The 14,945-nt window shown below is 50.9% G+C and overlaps 1 protein-coding gene across 1 annotated transcript in view; it reads left to right on the top strand.

Moving 5' to 3' along the window:
* PLXNA4 (plexin A4) overlaps positions 1-14,945 on the top strand; it is a 420,747-nt gene that overhangs the window by 286,768 nt on the left and 119,034 nt on the right. The window contains exons 5-6 of the mRNA XM_066182659.1: positions 11,133-11,256; positions 14,559-14,712. Coding sequence (XP_066038756.1) covers positions 11,133-11,256; positions 14,559-14,712 — 278 coding nt within the window. The remainder of the gene's footprint in view (positions 1-11,132; positions 11,257-14,558; positions 14,713-14,945) is intronic.

Raw genomic sequence — 14,945 nt, forward strand, 5'->3', positions numbered from 1 at the left:
CAAATTCCTAGAAGGAGCTGAGCTGTGAAAGGCAGGATTTTTTTGTTGTTGTTTTTGTCACAGTTGGGGTGAAATGCTGCTTTAAGTAGCTGGGAATCTCCAGCTCTGATCCAAAGGCTGTGCATTGGTCATGTGAGAGTCTGAAAACTGCCATGGAAACACCGCTTCTCCTTCATTTCTGATCTCTGTTCACCTGTTGAAGGCTGTGCATCCAGCTCAGGCCAGGTTTTTCCTTGCTCCAAGGAAACAAATAGCTTAGGGATGGATCCAGGACTTCAGGCATGGTCTGAGTGGAGTTGGTGGAGATGCATGGAGATGTCTTTTCAGGCAGCAAATCCATCCGACTGATTCCACACCCCACAAGCTGGGCTGAGAGGTTCCTTGGCTTATTTTTCCCATTTCCCTGCACAATCTCCTCTCCTACCAGAGCCATGGAGCTGCTGGAGACGCCCATGCCAGGTCTGTGTGGTAATGGGGATTTGATGCAACTCCCTCTGTGCCATCCTGTGGTTTTTTTCTGGCTGCTAATTGCAGGAATTTTGCTATTCCTGCAGAAAAGTCTGGGCCCAGAGGGAGGAATTGTCTCTGCCAGGAGCAAATACTGGAGTTACAGCATCCATGACTGTAGGCTCTGCTGGCTGGGATACATGGGCAGAGGGACGGATGGACAGATGGATGGATGGACAGATGGACAAGGAGGAGGAAAGGAGCTTATCAGCAGTGTGAAAATAGAGATACTGATGAAGGTCAAAAGGAGAAGTGGGTTGGGAGGATCTGGTTTGAGGAACTCTGTGGGATCCCCTCTGCCTTGCACCTTTCTGGGTAAAACTGCTCAAGAGGTTTCCAGGGGTGGGAGATTTGGATGAAAAGTGTTCAGGCCTGATCAGTCTGTCCTGTAAGAATGTTTTCTCTCTCCTTGCTGTGCTCCCCCAAGGCAGGACAGCAGATGCTGACAGCAAAAGAGCAATCAAATGAGGTGCTGGCGGAGCCTGGCAGGGTTTCAGTGTCTGTGTGAGTGGGGACTCCTTACGGAGCACTTCCCATGGCTCCCTGACCTTCGTGAAAACCTCCTTGAACACAGATCCTCATCTGCCTTTCAAGAGACGAGGCTGAAGTGGCACCAAACCCTCCCACCTGGAGGACTTCCAGGTGTCACTGCAGTCTTGGGGAAGCCTCAGCACCACTGATCAGCCCCAGTCTCTGAGCAGCACACCCCAAATTTGACCTTTCTGAAAGCAAGGGCACCTCCCATCGTCTTCACCGACGGATATTTGGCATCTGGACCACAGTGACAGGGAGGACACCAAATTAATTTCTTTGGAGTTACTCAGAAGAAGGTCCCAAGGAGAATTCAGAGTTGATGTTCTGAATCAGGCTGGGAACAAAGAACTTCAGCCCCAAATTTGACCTTTCTGAAGGTGAGGGCACCTCCCATCATCTTCACCAACAGATATTTGGCATCTGGACCACAGTGACAGGGAGGACACCAAATTAATTTTTTTGGAGTTACTCGAGAGAAACTCCCAGGAGGAATTCGGGGATGATGTTCTGAATCAGACCAGGAAGAAAGAACTTCAGCCCCTTTGAACAGATTATTTGCATCAGCCCTCACAGAGGAGAGCATGTAGGAGCATGGGAGAGTGTAGGTGTTATCTGCCCAGGTTCTGGGGAAGACACTCACAAATATTATTAGCATGAATAGGAAGCACCATGATAGGATGCTCTCTGGGAAAAGTAATTTTGTTCATTAATTACTTGCCTTATCTGGCAACCTCGTTCCCTTTCTCTCGCTTTCTTCTCCTTTTAATTTTCTTTAAAACGGCTCTAAGTGAATTCAGTGCGAGGAAAGTTATTTTGCTGTCTCCTCAGAGACAGGAGCTTGCATTACTCAGGTAGCCTTCAGCTGAGCCTTCAGGGGTTTTTCCATCCTCATTTGAAGCTCAGCCTTTCATGGGCAGATGGCAAAAGGCACATTCCAGGCAGATCCCTGTGATTCCTTTCTTGTGGACCACCCCAGTGCCGTGGACTGACTGCAGCTCTCATGCCTTTGGCTCGAGTTCTGCCTCCTGCGTGTGATTTCCGTGCTCTGAGATTCTCCTCCTGCTTTGAGCTACCAGGCTCGTGTTGTGCCTGGTAAGTTCGGCAGCAAAAGGACCTGGAGGACTGTGATTGAAGGGGCAGCAAAGCAGAGACCCTGCAGCTTCAGAGATGCTCCTTTCCTTGTGCCTTTGACCCTGGCAGGAAGTTGGAAAGTGCAGAGGATGGAGGCAGGAGATCCCCCATCCTCCCAGATGTCACACACACAGGTGCTGGCTGTGTTCAGGCTGCTTCTACAGCAGGAAATGCTTTAGGAATGGATTTTAGGAAGGAATTCCTGGCTGTGAGGGTGGGCAGGCCCCAGCACAGGGTGCCCAGAGATGCTATGGCTGCCCCTGGATCTCTGGAAGTGTCCAAGGTTTGGGTGAGGCTTGAAGCACCCTGGTGTGGTGGAAGGGTTCCTGCCCCCTGGCAGGGGGTTGGAACTGGATTGTCTTTAATGTCCCTTCCAACCCAAACCTTTCCATGAGTCCACGATCCTGTGATTCCCGGAGGGACTCCACTTTTCCATAACGACCAGCTGAGGAGTGGATTTCAGCATCACCTTCCACAGACCCCCCTCCCTCATTCCCACAACCCTCCCCGTGCCAGCAAACCATTTCCAATCCTCCCTTGGACAAAGGCTCCAACTTTCCAGGGATTTGCATGTGAAATGCTCCCGTTCATCCATCTCAGGCTCCAAGGAGCCGCCCGATGTGCCTGCAGAGAGTCACACGCGTGTGCACACCCCACAAATCGCTGCTCCCTGGCCTCACCCAGCCCTGCCTGAGCCGGGGTGGTCCTTGGGGCCACCTCTGACCCCCTGCCCACCCCTGGGGCTCGGCAGCAGGTTGCACTGGACGCTCCAACCCCGCCTCCCCCAGGCGAGATTAGCAGCGCCAAGACAATCCGCAAGAAAAAAAAAAAAAAAAAAAAAAAAAAGACAAATTTCCCCCCTGGAAATCTGGGGAGGGGGGCTCGGGCAAAGGAGAAGGGGCATGAAATCCCCCCCCCCCCCCCGAGCAGGGGGGAGGGATGCTCTTTGTGGAGCTCTTGGCTTTGTAGGGCGGGAGCCGGAGGAGTAAATCCCTTGCACCCACGCCCCGTGGGGCTCCGGGGGTGGGCTGGCACAATTGCCGGGATGCGGGGAGGAGCCCACCTGGGGACGGAGATAAGGGGACGGGCGGGGGGATTGCGGTTCTGCAGCATAAGCCGGCGGAGTTATCAGGGCAGAAACTCGGCTTCTATTACCATGCATTAGAATAAGATTAGCAGGCAGAGCAATTAGCGGCCTCGCTCCGTTTGGCGAGGTGACAGGGGCGCTGGGAGAGGCAGCTCTGGCAGGGCAGCGTTTCCCTCCCCAAAACTGCGGCCCAAGGGCGAGGATGGAGTTCTGGCCTTTCACCGCAGGGCTGCCCCGCTGGGACACTGAGAAGAGCAGCAGGGTGAACTTTGGATGGTGGGCTGAAACTTTTTGTGGCTCGCAGGAGCCTTAAAAATTGCCCTGGGGAAATGTAAAGCTCCAAAAAGACTGAATTTCTGCCTTTTTTTTGGAGTTACTTCTTCCATGTCTCTTTGAAAAAATCCACAGGCCACTTGGTGCCCAAATAGCACCCATTAAAAATCCCACTGCTTCTTCTTCATCTTCCCTCAGCGGCTTTTCCCTGCCTTGCCCAGTTCATCTTTGATGCCCAAAAAGCAAGTTTTTGGGGAGTTGAGCCTGTTTGTGGTTAGAGCCAAAGCTGGAAGGATTCAACTCCTTCCTCAGACACACATGAACTTGCTGAGAAGACTCCTCGCTACCTAGACAGGTTTCCCAGGAATAATCCTGTGCGTTATCCCAGCTCAAATTTGTCACTTTTCCTGGAGCATCTCCTGCCTTTTTTTATCCAGAATGGAGTATCCTGGGCAGTTGGTCAAATTTAACTTCTTGGTGCCAGGGAGAGCTAAATTTCAGCCATGCCCTGGGCAGCCTGGAGGCCAAACGGAGAGGGCAGGGAGGGAGTGGGGTATTCACCACATGGCCATGTAAAGTTTAAGGTCAATTATGCCTGTGTCTCGACATTTATGGCATTCCTGTTCTCAGGACCCCGAGGGAACCTGGAAATGTCAAAACACTGCTAAAACTGACCTTAAACTTTACATGCGAGTGGGACTGAATCTTCTCCCTTCTCCCGGCTCCAGCCAGAAAATTGCTTTGACTCCAGCAGAGGGAAAGGCAAATTTCAGCTGCTCCCTCCTTCCCCCAGCCTTGCTCCCCGCGGTGATAAAGTCACCTCAGGAGACCCAAAGCTGGCTCTGCACGTTGGTCAGACTTGTGCTAAAACAAACCTCTTAATCCATCCCCAGATTCTTTTAATTGCTCTGGTTTTGTCTCGCCCTTCTTTCCCACTGGGAAATCAAAAAAGTTTTCCCCGGTAAGGAACGAAGCTGTCACATCCTGAAAGAGGGACCAGAGTGATGAGGCTGAGCCGGGTACCTCGGGTCTCCAGAGCCTCCCGAAGCCGAGCATCGCTGTCCTGCCGTCCCTTTCCCGGATTCCTGTCCCCAGCCCTGGCTGAAAATGCCATTCCCAGGGTTTGCACTTGGCTTCCGCCGAGCTCCCTCTGCTGATCGCCTTCCAAAAGGCATCCAAAAGGACCTGCCTGTTCTTCCAGGGAACAAACACATCCCCTGTACGGGCACCCCTGGGTGAGGCTGGGCTGGGCATCCTGTGGGACATCAGCCCGTGCCTGTCTGGGGAACGAGACCCTCTGCCAGGAGCTGGGGCTTTGTGGAGAGAGCGGGGAACCCAAGGGCTGCAGCAGTGCCAGAAATCCCTCTGTCACCTCCCAGGTCCTGTACTGCTCCAGCTTTGCCAAGGATAACAGTTCTGGTGTGTCACAAGCCCAAAGATTTGATAAAATGTCACTATTTCTGTTATTTCGTTTTGTAGGAATCAGAGAATCCCAGAGTGGTTTCGGTGGGAAGGGACCTCAAAGCCCATCCAGTGCCACCCCTGCCATGGGCAGGGACACCTTCCACCATCCCAGGCTGCTCCAAGCCCCATCCAACCTGGCTGGGAACAATTCCAGGGATGGGACATCCCCAAATCACCCTTCCCCTTCCCTCCTACCAGGCCGTGCCTGCACCCCCTCTTAGATTTCAGATTCCCAATCTGTTGATCTGTTCAGCTCTTTCAGTTTGACTCTTGCCTGCAGGTGCAGCCTGGCTTACCATGGGCTCTGGCTGGGCTGGGAATTCTCAGATATTCCCTTGGAGATGACAAGATGGGAGAAATGGAAAATCATTTTTCTCTTACCTAGTCTTGATCCAGGACAGGTGGGACCATCTGGGCTACTCATGGTCTTCCAACTGAGACCTAAATCAGATTGCCCTGAAAGTTTCCCTACATCTTCTCCAGCCTCCTCCTGATTTTTTTTTTTTCTTGGATGCTTCTATCCAACATGTCTAGAAAGGAGACCACTGGAGGTGGTGATGTGACTGAGGGAGGCAGATGGATAATCTGAGGGAAAACTGAAGGGAGCAGGTTGAATTTTAAGGGGAAAAACTAAAGAGGGGTGAGAAAAAGAATGGGAACTTTGCCCAAGATGAAAACACACCACTGGGACGAGGTGAGGATTGCAATGGGGCAACATCTCCAACTTGCACAAGTGGAGGACCCCAGTGTGAGGGACCCTGCGCCACAAAAAGCTCAGGAATGAACAGTTTGGGGATGAAAATGGGAATTCTAACATGAAACTTGTATCCTACCAAAATATCCTACCCTGGCCTGGTGGGATATTTATATATTTATATATAAATATAATATATATATTTATATATCCTGATGAGATATTAAAATATCCACGACCCTCCTCACTGATGTGACTGGGGGTGCCCTGATTGCCACCCCCAGCACTGGAGGGGAGGTGTGAGGAAAGGGGGGACTGAGATGATTCCATCAGAGGGTGAGAGGATTTATCCCCTGAGGGAAATGTCACCGTTTAGAACCAGAAAGGAATGCTGAAATGTCAAAACCTTTTGCAAAAGAGTGATTCCAGCAAATCACCTGTTTGGAGGTGGTGGAAAGGAATGGAAAGGTGTCATTTGGGCTTGCTGGGATGACCCCCAACCATTGAGCTGCCTCTGAGCTTTGCCATCAAACACAGGTTTTTCTGGTCCTTCTCCTTCCCTGAGAACCCACCTGAACACCCAGAGTCAAAAGAAAACTGCTGTGCAGCAAATGGCGAGGCTTCTCCAAAAAGGATTAATTTCTTTAGAATTTATTTCTGGAAATTAAAAATTTTTGATGGCATTTTTTTCCCCTTGAATAAAAAAAAAAGATTTGCATCGTGTGCTAATTGCCACTTGTAAAAAGCCCCCAAATACTCTGTTCTGAGTAGCAATTTCTGATCAGATCCAATCACTATTCTTTTGTCTTAAAATTTGTTATTAATTAACAGAATTACAGATAAGACCTTTTCCACTGCCAGAAAACTGACTTTTTTGGGTCTCACATTCAAAAAGTTGGATATTTTAGTCCGCTTCTTGGGAAATTACGAGGAAAGGAATAAAACAGAATCCAAATCTTCTCCTTTTTCAACAGTTACGATTATGAGCAAGCAAGGCTCAGTCATGTGAAAAACAAAGTCATTTTGGGGGTCTGGGAGGGGTTTATGTGTAGGGTGGTGGTTTGGGGTTTTTTGTCTACAACAGGATGATGGAGATGCGTCTTCACTGAGAGTCTGGCCTTGGTTTGACCAAGCCTCAGCAAGGCAGAAGACCCTTCCCATCCATCCAGAGGTGGAATAGGCTGGCCCCTCTGCAGGGTTTGCAGGGTGTGGGCCCTGATTTAGGGATTAAATGGTGATTTCTTGTGTCCCAAACCAAGACCTCCACCTCAGGCTTTGCCCTGCTCGCAGCCTGTGCCTCACTTTCCTGTCTCTGCCTGCTGATTCCAACCTCGTGGAGGTATCCTGAAGTTTAATTAGCTGCAGGCAAAGCCCTCTGAGATTCTTGGAGGAGAGATGCCAAGAGAAGCGGAAAGTATTAATTTAACGTTATTAAAATAATTGGTTGGTGGCTGGCGAGCAGAGGGTGAGCACCAGTGGTATTTATTCTTAATGGGAGGTGAGGAGGAAAAAACGTTCCTCGTGGTTCAGTGGCAGGAGCAGCTCCTCAGTGTTTGTGCCGATGGCTTCGGATAAAACAGGACCCTTGGAGTTGTGAAAGACAGGGCTGGTCATGAAAGAGCAGCTGCTGGTGAGACATCCAGAGAAGTGTCATGCCTGCACCACAACCAAAACCAGCTCAGGGGTGGGAGATGCTCTTTTAGGGGCCTGGAGTGGAACGTGGAGCCACTGGGTGAGAGCTACAAGTCACCCACTTGTGGTGTGACCAGCAGGGAATTAGGGAATGTGGCAGTGGAAAGTGACCCGGGTGTGTGGACGCCCTCGGAGTGCTGGGGGTGCAGATATTTTATTACAGCAAATTCGGCAGTAAGAAGGGGTTTTCTCCTGTATAAACAATAACAAACACACCAGGTGAGAGTCACAGGAGCTCCCAGGGCCCAGGGTAGACAATGACAGTCACCAGAGACAACAGAAATGATGAGTTGAGGTCGGGATATTTCATTATCTTTCCCTCAGCTGCTGAGTGCAGGCAGCTGCCTTCCAGGTGACCACTTTTACAGGCAGGCTCTTGTGTCTGGAAGTACTAATTTATCATTAAAAGTCCCATTAGCCTTTATTTACAGTTTGCTGAACTTACTTCTGGGGCTGCCGTGTCCCCCCTGGGCAGACGCCTTCTGTGACCAGATCCTTTGTCACTTTTGTTTTCTGCTCCTCAGCCTTCACCACCCGGGGATTTGAGACTGCTGCTGGAGGGAAAGACTTTTCCTCTACACATGTTGGAACAATTTTCTCTGCTGTTTCTTCCTCCCTTTGGGGAGGGCAGAACATTTTTGGCGGTGCAGGGGAAGGCTGGAGGGAGAAGGTTTCTTTATGTCAGGTTATCTTTTTCTGAATTGTAGGATCACAGAAGGATTTGGGTTGGAAGGGACATTAAAGATCATCCAGTTCCACCTCCTGCCAAGGGCAGGGACTATCCCAGGTTGCTCTAAGCTTCACGTAACCTTGGACACATCAAGGGATGGGGCAGCCACAGCTTTTCTGAGCAACCTCTGCCAGGGCCTCACCACCCTCTGAGTAAAGAATTTTTTCATAAGATCCAACCTAAACCTCAGTTCCTTCAGGATAATCCATCACAGGAAAACTCATCATGTTTTGCCTCAGCTGCAGCTGCTGAGCAGACTCCGTGGGTGCTGTGTGAACCCACAGGATGCTCCAGCTCAGGAGAGATACGGTGGTCATGGGAGAGGAGACAGGGAAAACCACGGACAAAATGCTCTGGAGAAGAGCCACCATCACTCGTTTCTGCATGCACAAACATACCAAACACCCTGGCAGGTGGCTCCATCCCTTTAGATTTGATTCCTGAAGCAGCTGTGATCACTCATCTGGGGTGCTGACCCCAGAGCCTGAGCCCTGACCCAGAGCCCAGCTCAGCAGAACTTCCCCACCAACAGACTCCAGCACCAGGCACAGGTATTCAGGGCTTTTCCAGCTGAGGAATTGCATGGGAAAAGTCAGACAGTGAAAGTCAAAAGTTAGGAAGTGGCAGAATTGAGGTCACCGTGGAAAAAAGAAATAATAACCTGTGATCCTGTAATTAAAGTCTGGCTTGCAGTGTCTGAGTGCAGGGAGCAGATTTGGAAGTACAGAAGCTGCTCTCAGTCTGGCAGTCCCTAATTCCTGAGACCCTGACACAGCAGCCTTAACATTATATTAAACCCAGGCTTAGTTTGGTTTGGTTTTTCATAAATTCATTATTTGGATGACGTTATTTTCACCTTATGGCAGATATCAAGGCCGCAAGGCACATCAGTCTAATATGGAGCTAGAGTTTGGTCTGAAAAGTTACATGTTTTAAATGTGTATGAGCTATAAACAGCAAGGTAGAATGTGGATTATTATATTCCTGCTCAGTGGTGGGATTGGGAATACAAACCACATTCCTGGATGCTTAATCCATATCCATAGATTTGAAGTGAGCCTGGATATCTGCCTGCTTAATTTTAGAAAATCCAGATATTTCTGTTGTGCTGCAGCTGGAGGAAATGAATGGGAGGTAACAGAACATCTTGAAGAATTTGAGCACTTGTGTTTTGATTCTGAGCCCAAAAAGGTTTCCCTTCCAAGCTAATCCCAGGAGAGGAGTTCCCACACCCTGCAGAGCATTAATAGGATTGCTGTGGCTATTTGGAGTTTTATGGAAGTGCTTGGAAAAACCTCAGGTCAGCATTTTGCCTTTTGGCTTTCGTGCCACCATGGGGGACTCACAGTTTTGGGGGTATTTAATGGGCTATTGGCCCAACCCTCTGGAGAGTGCACATTTAAAATTCCTGATCCAGCACGTGGCAGTGCCAGAGGATATTTAATGGGATGAGGGCTCTTGGGGAACAGAGAGCAGGAGCTGCAGGGCTTCTTTTGCTCTCTCAAACCTGCAAAGTGTGTTGAGAATGGCCAAAATACCCCTTTATGCATCCTGCCTCTGGAAATACAAAGCTTTCTTCTGCCAGAGAGATGGAGAAATTGGAGTTTGGTGATTGGGTTTTCACTTTATCTAGAGTCAGTCACTAGAGAGAAGCCAAGCCCTGAAATTTCAGGCCGCCCCAAGCTTTGAAACATTTGGATTAACCATATATTGAGTTTTTGGCATGTGTTTCCATGGATCCTCATCTGCAAATCCCCACGCACGAGGGGTGCAGTCTCTGCTGCGAGGAGTAGGGATGCTGAGGGGTGATCTTGGAGCTCCAGGAGCCCCCAGGTTTTCTCACAAGTGAGACTCTCAAGTCTGGGAGCGGGTGAATAATTTAACATCCGCACTTAAGTCTTTATAGCTGGTTTTAATGGGGGGTAATAGCACTGCTAATAACAAAATCCATTGAAGACACCCTGTGCAAGTCCATAACATTAACTTAATGGCAGAAGGTAATTGGCATGCAGCTGGAGCCGTCCTTTTGGATTAACCCTGTGGATTTCCAGGCAGACACCTTTCCTTGAAGCAGTGGCCTTGGCAGCGTGTGTGGAGTGAAATACAGATGTGGTTTATGTTAAACAAACGCAAACCTGGGTGGAAACGGGGCAAACAGCCACCAATCCACTTTTCTGGGTTGTGTTTGCACCACACGGGTGAGATGAGGGGCAGTGAGAGCACTGAAAACATCAGCCATTAGTGGGTGGTGTGAACTTCATGCACTTGTGCAGCCCAGGTGTGTGCACCCACAAATTTCACTTATTTGGAACACCTGAATTTTTAAGATTCAACTCTCAGCATTTCTAGTCAGGCATTTTCAAGCCAGATGCAAAAAATTCCTTAATCTGCTGGAGCAACTGCTTGGTGGGGTGGGCCCATCCCAGAGGTTAAGCACCAGCAGCCCTCAGGCAGCACAAGTGTGCAGCATTCTCAGGAGGGGCTAAAAACATGGGCTGTGCACGGCGTCTCTACAAGGACAGCCCTGCCTGAGGTGTCCCACAGCCCTTGGACTGGAGGGTTTGAAGGGCTGGGGGGTTTGGCCCAGGGAAGGTTGTGCTGGACCTGCTGTGTGGGTGGAGGGACAGAGAATTTCAGCAGTGGGGATGGAGTTTTCATCCATCACCCTCCCTCCTCTTACAGCTTCCTTGCAGCTCCCCAGCCTGCTTGAGCAATCCCACAGCTGCCAGCACCAGAGTTAACGCTCTCAGGCACGTGGTGGGGCTCTTGGGAATGTCCTGTGCAGGGCCAGGAGTTGGACATGATGATCCTCATGGATCCCTTCCAGCTCAGGATATCCTCCAAGATCCCATGAGCCGCGCCAGGGCACGAGCGTGATTTTCTGTCTAGTGCTGCCCCAAAGAGCACAGAGCTGACTTTCTATCTACAGGAATTGCTGCTCCCACAGCCCAGAGCTGTCCCCACCCTGCCAGCATGGCTGTGTGTGCTCACCCTGTCCCTGTCTGTTGCTGTTTCCCCAGGTGCACGAGGAAGGAGCGGTGCGAGCGCTCCAGCGAGCCGCGCAGATTCGCCTCGGAGATGAAGCAGTGTGTCCGCCTCACCGTGCACCCCAACAACATCTCCGTGTCCCAGTACAACGTTCTGGTGAGCAATGTCAAACCCCTGACCCTCTCTCTCCTTGGGTTTAGCCTGCCCCTGCAGCTTGGCGGACCCAGGGATTCAGCAGCAGAGGGAAGGACTGGCAGCGAGAGGTTCTCCGGACTCCGTTTATTTCCCCGGCAACTCCTCTGGTGCAGGGAGAGATTTGCCACGGGAGGATGTTTTGGCATTGGTTATTCTCTGTTTACAAGTCTAGAAATGGACTAGGAAGAGTCTTCCTTGTTGTCTGTGAGGGCAGGTCTGAAGGGACTCTGTGTCCTGCAAGTGTTGTGTGCTGCCCTGGGAGAGGAATTCATTAATAACTGCAGGCAAGGGACATGTTCGTGGTTAGAAATTGCATTCTAGAGGAAAGCCAAGCGAAGGATGATATGAATTATTTCAGTGAGCTCCAAGTTCCCATCATTTTGGGTGGAAATATCCCCTTCTATGCCTCCAGGAACTCCATCCTGCTCCAGGACTAGGTATGCAGAGTAGAGAGGCAGGAGGCTCTGCAGAGGAACCCAAGGCTCCCAGGGCTCTTGCTGTCTCCTGTGACTTTCCACAGCACAAGGTTTAACCTTTCTGGCCTCGAGCTACTCAGTCAGCGGCCAAGGAAACTACACAGTGAAATGCTGGCAGAGCGGCAGATGATCCTGGGCTTGAGGCAGGAAATCTCTGCTGATGATCTGACCAGTTTGTGGTTTCTCTCCTGGCTCATGGCAGCAGCACCAGATGTGGTGAGATCCCAACGTGCTCCAAGAAGGAGACAAAACCCCATTTCTCTCAGACTACCAGTGCTCTGTGTTTTTGACCAGGCTGATTTGGGCTGCAATTAAGTTAGTAACTCATGCCGTAAAAACTCTATCTCTAGACAAGTTGGTCATTTAGCCCCATACCCTGAAAGGCCTAAATGGAACTGCTCAGGGTGCAGCTGCCAGACACCTTCCAGGTGACAGGTCTGGATTTCTCCAGGGCTAAGGAAATCAGCCTTTCAAAGCCTGCATGTCCAATCATTGCTGCTTTGTTTCAGCCTCTTAACTTTGCTGCGATTTTACTTTCCCCAGGCTTCAAACAAAACTGATCTGAGACATCTTAGGTTCTTTGTTCTTCTGGGAGTTCAAGGTTTCTTTTCCGTATTCTCTCAGTAGCTGTTGAGTTCTTTCATGTTGGAATAAATCCTGGGGGACTGTCTGGCTAGGGGCGACTGAAAATGATGACAGAATAAGAGACCTTTACCTCTGGGTTACTCCCAGGGTGAGGCAGCCCAGAGCTGCTGGGATCAGAAGTTGCCATCATCTGTTACCCAGCAATCTGCATGGGCATTTTGATGGAGTTCTCAGCCCAGTCCCAGCTAAACTGGTGACCCAGCTCATCCCATCACCAGAGACAAACCAGGAGGGGAACAAACAGAGGGTTGATGGTGTCCTTAGTAAATCTCAAATCTAGAATGCTAGAACTCAAATCTTGAGTTCTAGCAAAGCATCAATGACAGTCAGCTCTTGCCCATGGAGGCAGAGCTGGTGTTTCTGTGGTCAGCCACACTTTTAAATTTTGGGGACTAACAGGGTCTTGGAGAATCTTACCTGAGTCTGTTTCAGCCCAGGGCTGTTGCTCTGGGCTCTCTGAGAAGAGCTGCTTGCTGGGGGAAGGCTCCATGCTTTCCATGCTGTCCCAGGAGTGTGAGATGTAGGACTTCTTGTCTCCTTAGGATGTGCACTGGCTCCTGGGGTTTGTGGCCAAGCACTGGTCTGCCCACCAGTGTCATCTTCTGCATGGCACAGCTTCCTCCTGCATCATCCATGCCCAAGGGGAGATTTGTTAAGGAGGACAGATTCCCCTTCTCCATTGATAGCAGGGAGAATGGATTCAGCCTCACTGCTAAATCCATCCAAATAACCAAAGCTTTTTCCTTTTTCCCATTCAAGACAAAAAAAAAAATCACCTTTCCAAACGGCCCAAAAATGACCCTACTCTCACAAAGGCTTAATGGCATCCAGGGCTAAGGCCTGTCTGCTCAGCCTTTCTCCCTGCTGGTCCTCAGTGTGGAGAAACAGCTCCAACCTTTCCCCGAGTGAGGAAAACACAATGTGTGGGAACACTGAGAGCTCTGTCACATTCTCATCCTGTCCTGCTTTGCCACCTGGACTGAACCCTGCTCTTCGTGCTGGCAGAAACAACACCTCAGCATGCACCTGTGTCTCCTTTCAGCGGCTGTCACCTCAGACGGGGCCTCAGTCAGCTCAAGGAGGAGAAAAGTGTGGAGAGCATCTGCATTTGTGCCTGTTCCGAGTGGTTGGCTCCAGTGTTTGGTCACAAAACCACTAAATTTACACCAATCACCAGGTGCTAGGAGTCCCTGGGGTGCCCCTCTGTGTTCAGGCATGACCTTTGAGCAGGACCCTCAGTGATGGAGAGCCCTGGGGCAGGACCTTTGTCGGTCTGGGAGATTGGCAGCATGAATGTGCTCCTCCAAAGCATGGATGTGGTGGAAACCAGCCCTGAGATTCCTTCTCCCATGACCATGAGCAAGGCCAGAGGGTGTTGCGACCTCTAAAAACACGGGCAAATCCACCTTCAGACCATGAGCAAAGCCAGAGCATGTTGTGAACTCTAAAAACACGGGCAAATCCTCCTTAATGGCTTTTTTTTTTTTTTTTCCTCCATATGGACCCCCAGGACAGCACGAGGAGCCAGCTGGTTCTTCGGTGGGATGGGCAGGAGAGGTTTCTGTGCCTGTAGAGATTTTTTTTGTGGCGGACTGAAGGCTGTAACTAGACTCTCCTCACACAGGAACTTGGGGGCAGAGTGCTCCCCCGTGCTGGTGCTGGCAGAGCAGCCCGTAGAGGGTTAGACTGGAGCGCTCCAGTTTCTCTGGAGTCTGCAGAGTGCCTCTTGTGAGTAGCAGTCACCTTCCTCAGAAACCCCGGGGGCCACCACAGCCCCGGGGACCCACTTTGGGCTGGCTCCAAAGGCTCCCCCTGCCTTAACCTGACACCTGCATGACAGACAGCGAGCACTCCCTCCTCCCCTGCACCGACCCAGCCAGCACTGGGGATGCCGTGCAGGTGTCCCTGCACAGCCACCTGCCACCCGTGCCAGCATCAGCATCTCATGCCCTCCCCTCCTCACTCGCCCCTCTCCCGAGCCGCTGCTTTCTGCTGAAGGAGGATGCTCTCTCTTAGCAAGAGGCTCTTTGTCTGACCTCTCCAGTGTAATTCTCTCCTGCTGGCCCAGCTCTGTTGTTTGGCTGAGTGTTTCTCTCTTCTTCTCTTTTTTCCTGCCTTCTCTCCCTCCGTCTTTGCCTGCAGCTGGTCTTGGAGACCTACAACGTCCCTGAGCTCTCAGCGGGGGTCAACTGCACCTTCGAGGACCTCTCGGAGATGGATGGGTTGGTGGTGGGCAGCCAGATCCAGTGCATCTCTCCAGCTGCCAAGGAGGTGCCCCAGATCATCACAGAGAATGGTGAGTGTCCCACAGCTCCTCCGCCTGCACCTCTCCCTCCCGTCCTCACCCCACACCCTGTGTTCCTCCTGCGTCTTCACAAAGCAGGATTTGGCTCCTGAGAGCCTGAGGAGAGGGTGTGGAAAGTCCTGGGAGGGCAGGAAGGATGCTGGAGCTGCACAGCAGCACATCATGGCACGAGTTGTGTGAGTGAGAGTGTTTTAGGAGTGCAAGCCTTGAGCTGCAGCACCTGC

This window comes from Chamaea fasciata, unplaced genomic scaffold (assembly GCF_029207755.1).
Source record: "Chamaea fasciata isolate MVZ Bird 193981 ecotype frontalis unplaced genomic scaffold, bChaFas1.0.hap1 SCAF_5, whole genome shotgun sequence".
Classification (NCBI taxonomy): Eukaryota; Metazoa; Chordata; class Aves; order Passeriformes; family Sylviidae; genus Chamaea; species Chamaea fasciata.